Source organism: Coregonus clupeaformis, chromosome 21 (genome assembly GCF_020615455.1).
Source record: "Coregonus clupeaformis isolate EN_2021a chromosome 21, ASM2061545v1, whole genome shotgun sequence".
Classification (NCBI taxonomy): Eukaryota; Metazoa; Chordata; class Actinopteri; order Salmoniformes; family Salmonidae; genus Coregonus; species Coregonus clupeaformis.
In genome coordinates this window covers 8,823,029-8,836,799 of record NC_059212.1, presented here as the reverse complement: position 1 = coordinate 8,836,799, position 13,771 = coordinate 8,823,029, and the positions used below count along the sequence as shown (strand labels likewise).

The 13,771-nt window shown below is 45.6% G+C and overlaps 2 protein-coding genes across 7 annotated transcripts; one reads left to right on the top strand and one right to left on the bottom strand.

Annotated features, from left to right (window-relative positions):
- The first annotated feature begins 3,214 nt into the window (after positions 1–3,214).
- On the top strand, positions 3,215–8,602 carry LOC121531520 (CUE domain-containing protein 2). Of its 5 annotated transcripts, none has more exons than XR_006657210.1 (3): positions 3,215–3,351; positions 3,813–6,869; positions 7,840–8,602. XR_006657210.1 is itself a non-coding variant. In XM_041836774.2 (2 exons), exon 2 carries the CDS (start codon positions 3,827–3,829, stop codon positions 4,664–4,666), a length of 840 nt encoding a protein of 279 aa, XP_041692708.1. In that variant the 5' UTR covers positions 3,215–3,351; positions 3,813–3,826; the 3' UTR covers positions 4,667–8,602. The 5 variants fall into 5 exon arrangements, 3 of the variants coding, with proteins under 3 accessions (XP_041692708.1, XP_041692714.1, XP_041692720.1); XR_006657211.1 differs by having other exon boundaries at positions 6,968–8,602; XM_041836774.2 differs by having other exon boundaries at positions 3,813–8,602.
- Positions 8,392–12,632, bottom strand: LOC121531541 (zinc finger C4H2 domain-containing protein). 2 transcript variants are annotated; one of them, XM_041836797.2, is made up of 5 exons: positions 12,448–12,632; positions 11,292–11,463; positions 9,467–9,639; positions 9,169–9,358; positions 8,392–9,037 (listed from the first exon to the last, which is right to left on the bottom strand). In XM_041836797.2, the coding sequence occupies exons 1-5, from the start codon at positions 12,498–12,500 to the stop codon at positions 8,924–8,926; spliced, it is 702 nt and encodes a 233-aa protein (XP_041692731.1). In that variant the 5' UTR covers positions 12,501–12,632; the 3' UTR covers positions 8,392–8,923. The 2 variants fall into 2 exon arrangements, with proteins under 2 accessions (XP_041692731.1, XP_041692739.1); XM_041836805.2 differs by having other exon boundaries at positions 9,196–9,358; positions 12,448–12,630.
- Positions 12,633–13,771: the final 1,139 nt, after the last annotated feature.

The window sequence follows — 13,771 nt, the reverse complement described above, 5'->3', positions numbered from 1 at the left end:
CCTAGACTGGAAGTGGCATTTCCGGCGGTTGAAAAGGGTATTTTTATTGGCCCTAGGTACGGAGGAGAACGAGGCACTGGAGATCTAATGAAGGAGAATGATAACACAGGTCAACAAACAACTTAACCCAGAATCAGGAGGAGAGAGAGCAGCCCCCAGAGGGAGGGGGAGGCTGGAATTGCAGAGTGAGACCTGTAGGAGGATGATCATACACGTACACAGAAAACAGAACACAGAAACTACAGCAGCGAGCGAGTGAGAGGAGAGAGGCAGAAGGTAAAGAGGGAGTGGAGACAGAGGGAGTGTGAGGACCTTGCAGGAGAGCCCCAGCTTCAACCCGAGCATGTCCCTTTACAGCTCATTTCTGCCCTGAAGATGAAGACTTTCACAGAGGAGATGAGACGGGTGAGACATACACTTTGTCTGGGCATAGGAATTGTATCTGTTCTGGTGGGTCTACTGTGGCTTAGTCTCATTGTATCGCTCAGCCGTATTGCTCTATGAGGGTGAGGCTAACTCTGGCTGCAGCAATTACTGACACACAATAACAGTGTGTGTGTGTCTCTGTGTGTGTGTGTTAAGACTGTGGACACAGAGCTGCATGACCCATCAGTGTGTGGAGTGTGTGTGCAGCAGCAGGAAGCCCAACAGGGTACAACACAACACACCTCTGCAACAGGGTACAACACAACACACCACTGCAACAGGGTACAACACAACACACCTCTGCAACAGGGTACAACACAACACACCTCTGCAACAGGGTACAACACACCTCTGCAACAGGGTACAACACAACACACCTCTGCAACAGGGTACAACACTCCTCTGCAACAGGGTACAACACAACACACCTCTGCAACAGGTTACAACACACCTCTGCAACAGGGTACAACACACCTCTGCAACAGGGTACAACACACCTCTGCAACAGGGTACAACACAGGAAGACAGACTGCACATGGAATACAGGCTCTTCACATGCAGTGTTCCTTCCTACTTCTGTCTTGTCAATAAATTCCCTGCTTAGCTATGTTATTATTTTCAGTTTCTGTCCTGAAATGACCATCTAAACTACCAACAGTCCCTGAAAAAAAATATGGTGTGTAGTGGATGAAGTAACCTGTGTTCTCATGTGTTGTAGGACGCTGTGTGTCTGTTCTGAGAGATGCTAAGGGGACTCCCAAGCCCTCTGACGCCCCCAGCAGGATCTGGGAACAACTGCATGCCAGGGGGAGACGCACACTGCAACCTGGGGTTACCTTGGCGACAGAACAGGAATCTGGGGTTACCCTGACGACAGTACAAGAACTGAGCTAACGGTACCCTCATGCTGGCCGTGTGACTGTGAGCATAGCAGAAATGGCATCCTTTTCCCTATGCCAAGCGTCACGTCTGGAGGAAACCTGGCACCATCCCTACGGTGAAGCAAGGTGGTGGCAGCATCATGCTGTGGTGATGTTTTTCAGCGGCAGGGACTGGGAGACTAGTCGGGATCGAGGGAAAGATGAACGGAGCAAAGTACAGAGAGATCCTTGATGAAAACCTGCTCCAGAGCGCTCAGGACCTCAGACAGGGGCGAAGGTTCCCCTTCCAACAGGACAATGACCCTAAGCACATAGCCAAGACAACACAGGAGTGACTTCGGGACAAGTCTCTGAATGTTCTTGAGTGGCCCAGCCAGAGCCTGGACTTGAACCCAATCGAACATCTCTGGAGAGACCTGAAAATTGCTGTGCAGCGACGCTCCCCATCCAACCTGACAGAGCTTGAGAAGATCTGCAGAGAAGAATGGGAGAAACTCCCCAAATACAGGTGTGCCAAGCTTGTAGCGTCATACCCAAGAAGACTCGAGGCTGTAATCACTGCCAAAGGTGCTTCAACAAAGTACTGAGTAAATGTGATATTTCAGTTTTTGATTTGTAATACATTTGCAAAAGTTTCTAATAACCTGTTTTGCATTGTCATTATGGGGTATTGTGTGTAGATTGATGATGGGAAAAAAAATATATATATATCCATTTTAGAATAACGAAATGTGGAAAAAGTCAAGGGGTCTGAATTCTTTCCGAATGCACTGTATATAGACAGGTGTGTGCCTTTCCAAATCATGCCCAATCAATTGAATTTACCACAGGTGGACTCTAATCAAGTTGTAGAAACATCTCAAGGATGATCAATGGAAACAGGATGCACCTGAGCTCAATTTCGAGTTTCATAGCAAAGGGTCTGAATACTTATGTAAATAAGGTATTTCTATTTTTATTTGTAATAAATTTGCACACAAAAAATGTCATTATGGGGTATTGTGTGTAGATTGATGAGGTAATTTTTTTTATTATAATTCATTTTAGAATAAGGCTGTAACGTAACAAAATGTGGAAAAAGTGAAGGGGTCTGAATACTTTCCCAATTACAGGACAAACATAGGTACATGTAAGCATTCTCAGAATGTGCATTTTTACAAGTATCAGCTGATGGTGACTTAATGTTGTTGCTAGCAAATCGCGCGACCAGTTATCTCGATGTAAGCGGAGTTGAGCATTCATCAGCTATAGCAACATGAGTACAGTTACAGTATTTAAATGTTAATGTTTTTTTTTGTTTTATTGCATTAAACATGGTTAGGTTCTATCAAACCTAATATAAGGTTAACAATTACATTTCAACACTCAAGCACTGATTAAAAAAGTCAACACTGGGGATAAATGAAGATATTACTAAACGTAGGTTCCGTGGCATGGAGAAGGTTATGAAGACATGTATTACTGCATTCCAGATGTGAAATGTAGCAAGATGAGGTGGTGCGTGTGTGTCGTCAGTCTTCCTCTTGGTGTTGCGGGAGCGACTCTTGGCCTTACACAGTGGACAGATAGGAGCGTTACGATGGATCTGCTGGTGTAATTACAGTCATTTAGCAGGCGATTTTATCCAGAGCGATTTACAATAACTGCATTAATTTTAAGGTAGCTAGGTGATACAACCACATCACAGTCGTAGTAAGTACATTTTCCCTCAAAGTAGTTATCAGCAAAGTCAGTGCCAGTAAGAAAAGACACGTGCAGGTTATATTTTTCATAACATTTAGTAATATGAGATACTATAAGCGAAATCGGAATTGTTTCTTTTTTGGAGCGGCTTCATGATCTAATCCCACTCCAGTACGCTAGGTGGCGGTAAGGAATCATTGTTAACAGCGCTAAACTCGTTATTTTATGTTGTTTTGTTGTGGTTTTGCGTGTGCAGAACGTTTGAGTTGCTAGCAGTCTTTAAAATCTCATAGCTAGCTAATTAATCACACAGTTTGGGGACACACAATTGGGCCAACATTTCCTTTCTTCCACGTATAAGGTTAGATTTGTACGTTTTAGTTTTTGTTGCACTTTACTATAACGTTGTTCGTTTGGGCTAGCTAGCTTGATGTTCTGCAGCAGTACAGCTAGTTAGCCAGTTTAGCTACATAGTTAGCGTCAATCCGACCTTTGTCATCTCTTCTGATTGCGTGATTCAGTTGTTCGTCAATCGATCAGAGAATCCTGAAAATAATAGCTACATCATAGTGGCCACTGTCTTTGATATTAGTTCGGTTTGGTCAACCTTTGAAAGCCGAAGTTACGTTAGCCATTATTGCCTGCTTCGCAGCGGTCGCCGGTACTGTACCATTCAGTTTATGTATGAAATTCTAGCTAGCCATCATCTATTCGTAATGCATTCGTGATACAGTTCGATTAAAGGGGGCATAATTCGCAGTCCCTTTTATTTCCGTCGTCACATTTGAATCAATCTGAATGTTGTATTGTTTTTGTTAACAGGGTTTGAGCCCATTATGGACCATCACAAGATAATCCACGATACCCTGCAGGAGTTCATTCAGACATACATTCCCGATGCAGATCTGAGTTCCCTGGATGATGTGTTGCTCTCCTACATCACTGGAGTCCTGGAGGATCTGGGCTCTCAGGAGAGTGTGGAGGAGAACTTTGACGTGGAGGTCTTTGTAGAAATGCTGGAGGCCTACATTCCTGGCTTTGCTGAAATCGACAGTGTTAAAGTTTGTGATATGATGTTCAGCCTGGCTTCAAAACTAGCTGCAGCCCGGAGTTCAGAAAATAGTGTGCCTAAGGCTAGAATGGAGGTCCCACTGACAGTCAGTGCTACCTCCACTGGGTCTCCAGTGAGAGAGAAGCACTGCCTTACTGCACAGACTGAGGGGGCCACTGCCAAGGTTCCATTCTCTGAGTGGGAGGCTCAGGAGTCTCTCCTGCTGGAGATGTTCCCCAAGTGCAGCCTATCAGAGGCCAGGAGTGCCTTGTCCATTGCTAAAGGTGACATGGAGGAGGCTGTCCGCCTCATCATCGAAGGAGACATCCAGCTCAGCCCCACACCTCTCACCGTTAACTATGGGAAGATGGTTTCCCCTCAGGCAGAGCAGAAGATGAAAGAGAGCATCCTGGAGAAGTACATGCTAGTGGACAGGGAGGAGGATGAGAAAACACACAGGCCTGTTGCACCTAAAGATGCCCCCAAGAAACTGGTGCGTTACCACAGCAACCAGGTGGTGACCACAAAAGGGGAGCGGTACCAACTGGTGAAGAAAGAGGAGCCGGAGGAGGTGAAGAAGACTTACGTCAGCATCAAACCCGCACGCAAATACAGGTTCCATTAATGACTGACTGGCACTCTTCTGGAAGACCAGCTGTTTACTTTGTTCTTTACATATCCTTTCTTATTGCCTTTTTTTTTTTTTTGCCTAGTTATGGAAAATGTTTGTTTTTGGTATGGTTATATAAGATTCTGATTTGAAAAATGCGTGGCCATCGTCTTGCTTTAAATATAATTTATCTTCTGCAGTGATTCTCTGGCATCATTGTTTTGTTCTCTAGATGGGTCATAATGTGCTCTTTTAGTGGGCTGTCCATGTCTATAAGACTTGAAGAACCGTTACATTTGATTCTCTTGTGTTCATACTTTGTACTTTTTTTGCCATTTCAGCAGGTCTGACATGGTACTGATGATTTTTTGTCAGTTATTATTTGTATTGGTATTATTCCTGGCAGGGGGACTTAGCGATTTGGTGCCCGTTTCAAAACACTATTTTCAGTACTGTATCGCAATACCTTATTCCTCATATGATGGTACATTTAGTCTATTGAGCCTGTGGACCCTTAACCTGTTGCCGTAAAAAAAAAAAAAAAAAAAAAAAAAGTTATGTTTGCAACCTCGTAAACAAATGCAGTGCCATGTTGGCGGAAGTTGGGTTCCCAAGACTGGAAGTGGCATTCCGGCGGCGTGAAAAAGGCCTTTTCTATGACCTAGGTACGGAGGAGGACGAGGCACTGGAGATCTACAGCAGGAGAATGATAACACAGATCAACAATCAACTGAACCCAGAAACTGCAAGCTAGAAGGGGAGGAGAGAGAGCCAGGAGGAGAGGGGGGGAGAGAGCAGCCCTCGGAGGGAGGGAGGGAGGGGGAGGCAGCGGTTGCAGAGTGAGACCTGTAGGAGGATGATCATACAAGTACACAGAAAACAGAACCAAGAGAGGAGAGGGAAGCCCCCGAACCCTAAAGGACAGAGGGAGAGACAGGAAAAAGAGCTGCAGAGGAGTAGACAGCAGAGAGCGAGAGAGTCTGGACCCTGCAAGAGTAAGGAGCAGGACCAACCCTGCTGTCCAGACTGGGACCCAGCCCGTCCCCCTACAGCTCATCTCTGTCCTGCTGTCCTGACTGGTACCCAGCCAGTCCCCCTACAGCTCATCTCTGCCCTGAAGCTCCATACTGGTAACCGGCCGGTCCCCCTACAGCTCATCTCTGTCCTGCTGTCCTGACTGGGACCCAGCCAGTCCCCCTACAGCTCATCTCTGTCCTGCTGTCCTGACTGGGACCCAGCCAGTCCCCCTACAGCTCATCTCTGTCCTGCTGTCCTGACTGGGACCCAGCCAGACCCCCTACAGCTCATCTCTATCCTGAAGCTCCAGACTGGGACCCAGCCGGTCCCCCTACAGCTCATCTCTATCCTGAAGCTCCATACTGGGTCCCAGCCAGTCCCCCTACAGCTCATCTCTGTCCTGAAGCTCCATACTGGTAACCAGCCAGTCCTCCTACAGCTCATCTCTGTCCTGAAGCTCCATACTGGTACCCAGCCAGTCCCCCTACAGCTCATCTCTATCCTGAAGCTCCAGACTGGGTCCCAGCCAGTCCCCCTACAGCTCATCTCTGTCCTGAAGCTCCATACTGGTACCCAGCCAGTCCCCCTACAGCTCATCTCTGTCCTGAAGCTCCAGACTGGTACCAGCCGGTCCCCCTACAGCTCATCTCTGTCCTGAAGCTCCAGACTGGTACCAGCCGGTCCCCCTACAGCTCATCTCTGTCCTGAAGCTCCATACTGGTACCAGCCGGTCCCCCTACAGCTCATCTCTGTCCTGAAGCTCCATACTGGTAACCAGCCGGTCCCCCTACAGCTCATCTCTGTCCTGAAGCTCCATACTGGTAACCAGCCAGTCCCCCTACAGCTCATCTCTGTCCTGAAGCTCCATACTGGTAACCAGCCGGTCCCCCTACAGCTCATCTCTGTCCTGAAGCTCCATACTGGTAACCAGCCAGTCCCCCTACAGCTCATCTCTGTCCTGAAGCTCCATACTGGTACCCAGCCGGTCCCCCTACAGCTCATCTCTGTCCTGAAGCTCCAGAATGGGACCCAGCCAGTCCCCCTACAGCTCATCTCTATCCTGCTGTCCAGACTGGGACCCAGCCAGTTCCCCTACAGCTCATCTCTGTCCTTCTGACCAGACTGGGACCCAGCCCGTCCCCCTACAGCTCATCTCTGTCCTGAAGCTCCAGAAATTCACAGATGAGATGAGATGAGATGGGTAAAATAATATTACTCTTCACATAACTATCTTTTGGCTGTATGTCTCTACTGGCTGTCATTTACTGACACAGTGTGTGTGTGTGTGTGTGTGTGAAGTCTGTGGACACAGCTGCATGACCCATCAGTGTGTGGCGTTTTGTGTGCAGTAGCAGGCAGCCTTGTCCCTGAACACCTTCATAAGGAGTAAGATTACTCAACTAGACTAACACACTGGAGGATAGACTACAGGTGGCAGGTAGGTTGCTGGTTCAAATCCCTGAGATGACAAGGTGAAAATCTGTCGTTCTGCCTCTGATCATGGCAGTTAACCCACTGTTCCCCGGGCGCTGATGATGTGGATGTCGATTAAGGCAGTCCCCCGCAGCTCTCTAATTCAGAGGAAGATGCATTTCAGTTGAATGCATTCAGTTGACAACTGACTAGGTATCCCCGTTTGCTACACAACACACCTCTGCAACAGGGTACTACACACACACCTCTGCAACAGGGTACTACACACACACCTCTGCAACAGGGTAAAAAACAACACACCTCTGCAACAGGGTAAAAAACAACACACCTCTGCAACAGGGTACAACACACCTCAGCAACAGGGTACAACACACCTCTGCAACAGGGTACAACACAACACACCTCTGCAACAGGGTACAACACAACACACCTCTGCAACAGGGTACAACACAACACACCTCTGCAACAGGGTACAACACTCCTCTGCAACAGGGTACAACACAACGCACACACCTCTGCAGCAGGGTACAACACACATGGTACAGTACAGACTGCTCACAGTATCTGTGTTCTTTTCTGTTTAGGTCCTGTACCTGCTGATTACAATGTTATTATAATCCGTTTCTGTCCTTATGTTCCTGTACTCTGAACTGCAAACAGTCCCAAGAAAAATAAGTCCTATGAGAACAGAATATTGCATATTTAGGTAAATTAATCTGTGTTTTCATGTGTTGTAGGACGCACTGGGAGAATCTCACTTGCATACTCCTCAGTCCTCTCTCCTAGCCTCCTTCTCTAAACCGATTGGAGGAGAGGGGCAGTGACCTCTGGCTTTCTCATCCAATGGGTTTTGAGGAGGCAAGGAGAGAGGATGCCAGAAGTATGCAAATGAGATTCTCCCAGTGTGTGTTTTGGGTGAGCTGCTGAGGAGCATCCCCAAGCCCTCTGAAGCCCCCAGCAGGATCTGGGAACAACTGCAGGCCAGAGGGAGACACAGCAACCTGGGGTTACCTTGGAGACGGAACAGGAATCTGGATCTAACCTGTCAACAGAATGTCAATTAAGGGTTATCTTGAAGGCCCAGAATGTTAACCTGACGACTTCTTGATGACAGTACAAGAACTAAGCTAAAGGTACCTTCGTACTGGCACTATCACCGTGTGGACATATCTGAAATATTCCCTGTGGGACCCAGGGTGTGATCTACAGTGAGTGTCATTCATCATCTGTATTATGAGATTAATTTTAAAGTCTAGAAGAAAATACAATTCCAACTGCAGTACAAAACAGACATTTTTATATTTTATTATTGTATTAAAGTTTCACATACAACACTGTTAAAAGCAACTAAGCATCATGGTTTTCTCAGTCCTTGACCGCCCCTTATGCCTTCAGTAAACATTAGAACAACTTCCCGGGTTATACGCTCCAACGATGAACCCACTTTCATAACACAAACAATTCCAACACAGTCATTATAGTTCAGCCATGGAAAGTGTTCATGCAATGCAAACGTGTTAAATACAGAGTAACGTGAATGCAGTACGTTTTACATTTCTACTGCCAGAACCAATCACAACATGGGTACAGTTACAGTATAATCATTTTTATTTAACATGGTTACGGTCTATCAAACGTTAAGGTTAACAATTATATTTCAATACTTGAGCACTGATTAAAAAAAACACTTAGGATAATGACGATTACACTAAACGTAGGTTCCATGGCATGGGGAAGGTTATGAAGACGTGTTACTGCATTCCAGATGTGAAATGTAGCAATATGAGGTGGTAGTAGGAGAGTGTGTCTGTATCTGTGTATCTACTCATCAGGCTTCCTCTTGGGTTTCTTGGGGTTGCGGGAGCGACTCTTGGCCTTACACAGTGGACAGATAGGAGCGTTACGATGGATCTGCTGGTGGCATGACAGACAGGCCTGGGGAGAGAACAGAGATGTTATAGTGTGTCATAACTATGTAAATACACAGACTTCAGTAGTGTCATTATTGTGTAGGTACAAAGACAGGGGAGAGGAGTGTGTGTGTATGTGTGTGTATGTGTGTGTACCTTCATAGGAGGGTGTGTACTGTGTACCTTCATGGGAGGGGGCTGTTGTCTGAAGGTGGCCGTCTGGCGGGCATCTTGTTTCCGGGAGACCTGGAGCTGTTGGGCCGCGGCAGCCGCTGCTGCAAGGGATTCTGGGATGGTGGGCTCATGAGGCTCCTTCTGCCACTCAGCCTTCTGCTTCTCAAAGTAACTATGGCAACAGAGATAGAAGATAGCACAGAGAACAAGTTGATGTGTGTGTGTGTGTGTGTGTATATGTGCAACCGTGTGTGTGTGTGTATAATATGTGTGTACTGACTCCAGAGAGAGTTTCTCCTCCTCTTCGTTGAGGTTGGGCAGTCTGTGCAGGCCCAGGGTCATCCTCAGGGCGTCTACATGTTCCTTCAGGGGTTTGTACTCATCGTGAAGCCTCCGCGTCGTCTCCAGCAGCTTATTCAGGTCGTTCTCCGACTGCTTTATAGTGCTCTCCATCTGGGGAGGAGAAGGGGAGAGAGATACAGAAAAATAAGAAACTATTAAAGGTTAACTCAACCCCAATTTCAGCCTTTGCCCAACCCCTTCGCATTTTCCAAAAATGCATTCAGGTGACAAGTTGTGGGTGAGGGAATTGCTCATAAATATTCATTTTGGGGATGGGTAAACATAGTTGATCACCTGATCCCAACACTTTCTCACTAAAGCATATTTACCATAAGTCCACTGGCACGCTCTGATAATAAAATGATGTGCATCGCGAGCAAATAATGCTCTGAACAGTTAGCTGACAGTGGTGAGGTGCCGAGTTCCTGACATCTATTACTACTTGCGGTGTAAGTTCGAATTCCCCATGGGGCGCAAAAGAAATCGTTCAAATGTGGACGCACATTTATTGAGGTGTTGGGAAGTGAAAATGAAGATTAAGGGCTCAATTCAATCCAACCCGCATTGCAGTCTTTACGCACTAGCTCTTTTTCCAATGGTCAAATGAACTCACAGATTGGTCTTGGGTACTGTATAAAAACCTACAACTACTACCAGGGCGACTCCTCTCACAGGTACGCTTTCACTTTTCAGAATTAGAAGAGTGTGAGCACAGGATGAATGTTGTAAATAAAATATGCCCCATGTGGGATTAGAGCTCACAACCATTGAACTATGAGCCAACTGTTTTAGCGGACTGCAACACCGATCAGCCAAGGCAGTTGGGGAAAAATACGAGTTGATATGACCACCATTGTCATCTATTTCTTGTTACGATGGATGTAGCTACGAATACAAACATGTAATCCTCATAGCCTACATGTTTATAAATGTGTATGAAACGGTAAACAAAAACGTTGTATTTGGTCATATGCGTAAATGTGCCTTACTGCATTTTACATTTTGTGTAACGTCAGTAGTCTAGTCAAGGAAGCATCAATCAAAATATATTGGCACACTCCACTTACCAAGACCATTGCCAAATAAGGCACACTGTCACCTGCTTTTATAGTAAGCCTTGAGGTGATAGTCCCTACACCCAAACGAGGGCATTGCGTTCATCCACCTCTGGCCTGCTGGCTCCCCTTCCTCTGCGGAAGCATAGTTCCCGCTCAGCCCAGTCAAAACTGTTCGCTGCTCTGGCACCCCAATGGTGGAACAAGCTCCCTCACGACGCCAGGACAGCGGAGTCACTCACCACCTTCCGGAGACATTTGAAACCCCACCTCTTTAAGGAATACCTGGGATAGGATAAAGTAATCCTTCTACCCCCCCTTACCCCAACCCCCCCCCCACCCCCCAAAAAAACATTGTAAAGTGGTTATCCCACTGGCTATAAGGTGAATGCACCTATTTGTAAGTCGCTCTGGATAAGAGCGTCTGCTAAATGACGTAAATGTGATACCACCCAGCACATCTAGAAGGGAGTGTATTTCATACCGAACCGCTCCCTCGGTAGCGTTGAACCGCTACGAGCGAAAATAGCTAGATTTACTACTATAACTAAGCCTAAAACATCTGGTTTACCATTAAAAAATATTTTTTTTCATGAAAGTTACTCTTTAAAATCTGTTTGTGCATTTAGAAGTCAAATAATGGTTTCTGTCTCTCTCTCTCACACACACACACTCCTTTTCTCTCTCTCTCTCTCTCTCTCTACCCACCACGTTGATATCAGCGTGTATGAGTCGTAGCTCCTCTACATGGGCCATCTTCTCCTGCAGTAGGAGGTCCATCTCCTGTTTGTATTCCTTCAGATGTTTCTCCTCAGACTCCAGGGACTCAAACTCTGACTTCAGACGAGTCTTTATCTTCTGCATCTGTACCGTCTTATTCCTGAAATGACAGAAAACACAGTTTAACCAATGCATTACTAGTTAAGTTATCACTGTAAAACAGTAGTTACCAATGTTACACAGTAGGTACTTTACAAATGCACTAGTAGTTAGTTACCAATTATACAACATTAGGTAGTTACCTACCACTGGTCTATTTACTAATGCACTAGTTACTTTGATTACAGGGCAGAAGGCACAAAGACAACATTCTGTCAGTTCAACTTCGCGTCACTCAATCATGCTTCAGAAACCAATTGCCCTAAGGCATCTTCTATTGTTTCTACTTTATTTATCCTGGTTAGTCTCTTCAGATAAACATCTTTTTTTTTTTAAGAGACCAGAACTAAGACATGATGGTATATTATTGTATTGCTGTTGCAATAGATTCGTTTATTGTGAAATAAGTAGAGATAATATTTGTCATGCAAATAAGTAATATAATGCATGCATATCCGAAATAGAGATGGACGTGCGTCACATGCCATTGTTATAACTGGTGTAATTCTTGTCCAGACGTCTTTTTTTCTACTGATGTTACTGATGATACTGACTGCTTCCACCTGAATGAACTCAGACATTAGGGGACCACCAACCATGGTTAGCCAATTATTAGCTACCTGGCTAATGACAGAAAGCTAGCTAGCGAAGTAGCCAGAGCCGCTAATCTGGCAAAGCACTTCGCATCTGGATTTTTGTTGATGCAAACAGCTGGATTGATTATGCATCATGCATAGTTAGCAAGCTATTCTGTAACGTGCAAAACAAAAACTAGTTTCTTGCAGTTCCTTCAAGACAACAGTAGAACGGTCACCACCGCTTGCTAACCTTGCTCGAGGCTATGTCGGCACATATAACTAGCTTCCTAGCGCAATAACAAAGCCGCGACGCTAATATTAGCTGGCTAGCCAATCTTTTCCTGAGCCATCCAGCTATATTTACCAGATGTGGTTTCTTTTAAGTTTTTATTTTTTTAATTTTTTACCGTATTTCCATAATGTTTTCTAGTTTGCACATTATCTCTTGTTCGTCCCCCATGGTTTTGTCTTTAGACCCTGCTAAATGAGATCTTAATGGAAGGCCAGGGCGGTCTGTCTACTAGCTAATAAAAACACCAGCCGTGACATGGCTGTGAAGCACCACGCACGCGCGGAGAAACAGAGGTTATGTGTTTTGTACTCCAGTGACCCCCGCTGGAAACTGTTACAGTGTTTCAGAGCCAGACAGACGCTGTCTGATAAAAACCGTTACATTGTTGGGGTCGGTCTAATCCTGAATGCTGATTGGTTAAAACCGCATTCCAGCCGGGTGCCTATTCCACAAATAGCCACCCGTTAAATCTATGAAGTTCAAATGCCTATTTACTCTGTTACATCTGACTGCGCAATCCACTGTCTCATCAGCCCAGCAAGGCAATTTATAAACTTGATCTCCACTATAAAAAGCATCTAGACGTTATCTCACATTTCTTTTCGACTAACATTAAGTTTTCAACAGCGGAGATTTGTATAAACCTTGCTCCGACATTTGCAACATCGTTTCAATGATGAAATTCGTTCTCCTGCTGTCCGATGGTTATGAACTTGTCAGGAGTCGGGACTAGACAGACAGGCGGGAAGCGTTTCTCAGCCAGTCAAAATCATGAATCAGCTGGCATCATTTTTATGGTGTCGTAGTAAATATATAATGTTATAGCTTGGTCTGACTAAAATCTTGTGCATGACCCATCTTGTGTTGGGCCTTTGTATTTAATACAATGCACAAGAGACTTCTATCTTGTCAGCCTTATCAGCAGGTGGCTATGGACAACACCCACGCCATAGGTCTCTCAGTTCTTCCAACTCACGAGTTCTTGCGCTGAGGACACACACACACACACCCCCACACACACACACACATACACACACACACACACACACACACACATCATCATTGTTAAACATACACACACATACACACACACACACACACACACACACACACACATACACACACGCACACACACACACACATCATCATTGTTAAGCACACACACACACAAAAACCCCCTTCTCTTAGGCTGAACATCTGAAGACAGAGAACCCGACTCAGAGCCAATGCAACAGTGACACTAGCCTGGAGGTGACCTCGCCCAACTCATCAGGACCAATCAGAAGATCAGAACTACTAGAATCAACCTACTTCATTTTATTGTATAAAATGTCAGCACACAATGTTTAGGGGCTCGCTCTCTCAGATATCTCCCTACGAGATTGTGAGACGGGTCCGTGCACGCTATTTACAGATATCTTTACCTCTGAATAAACTGC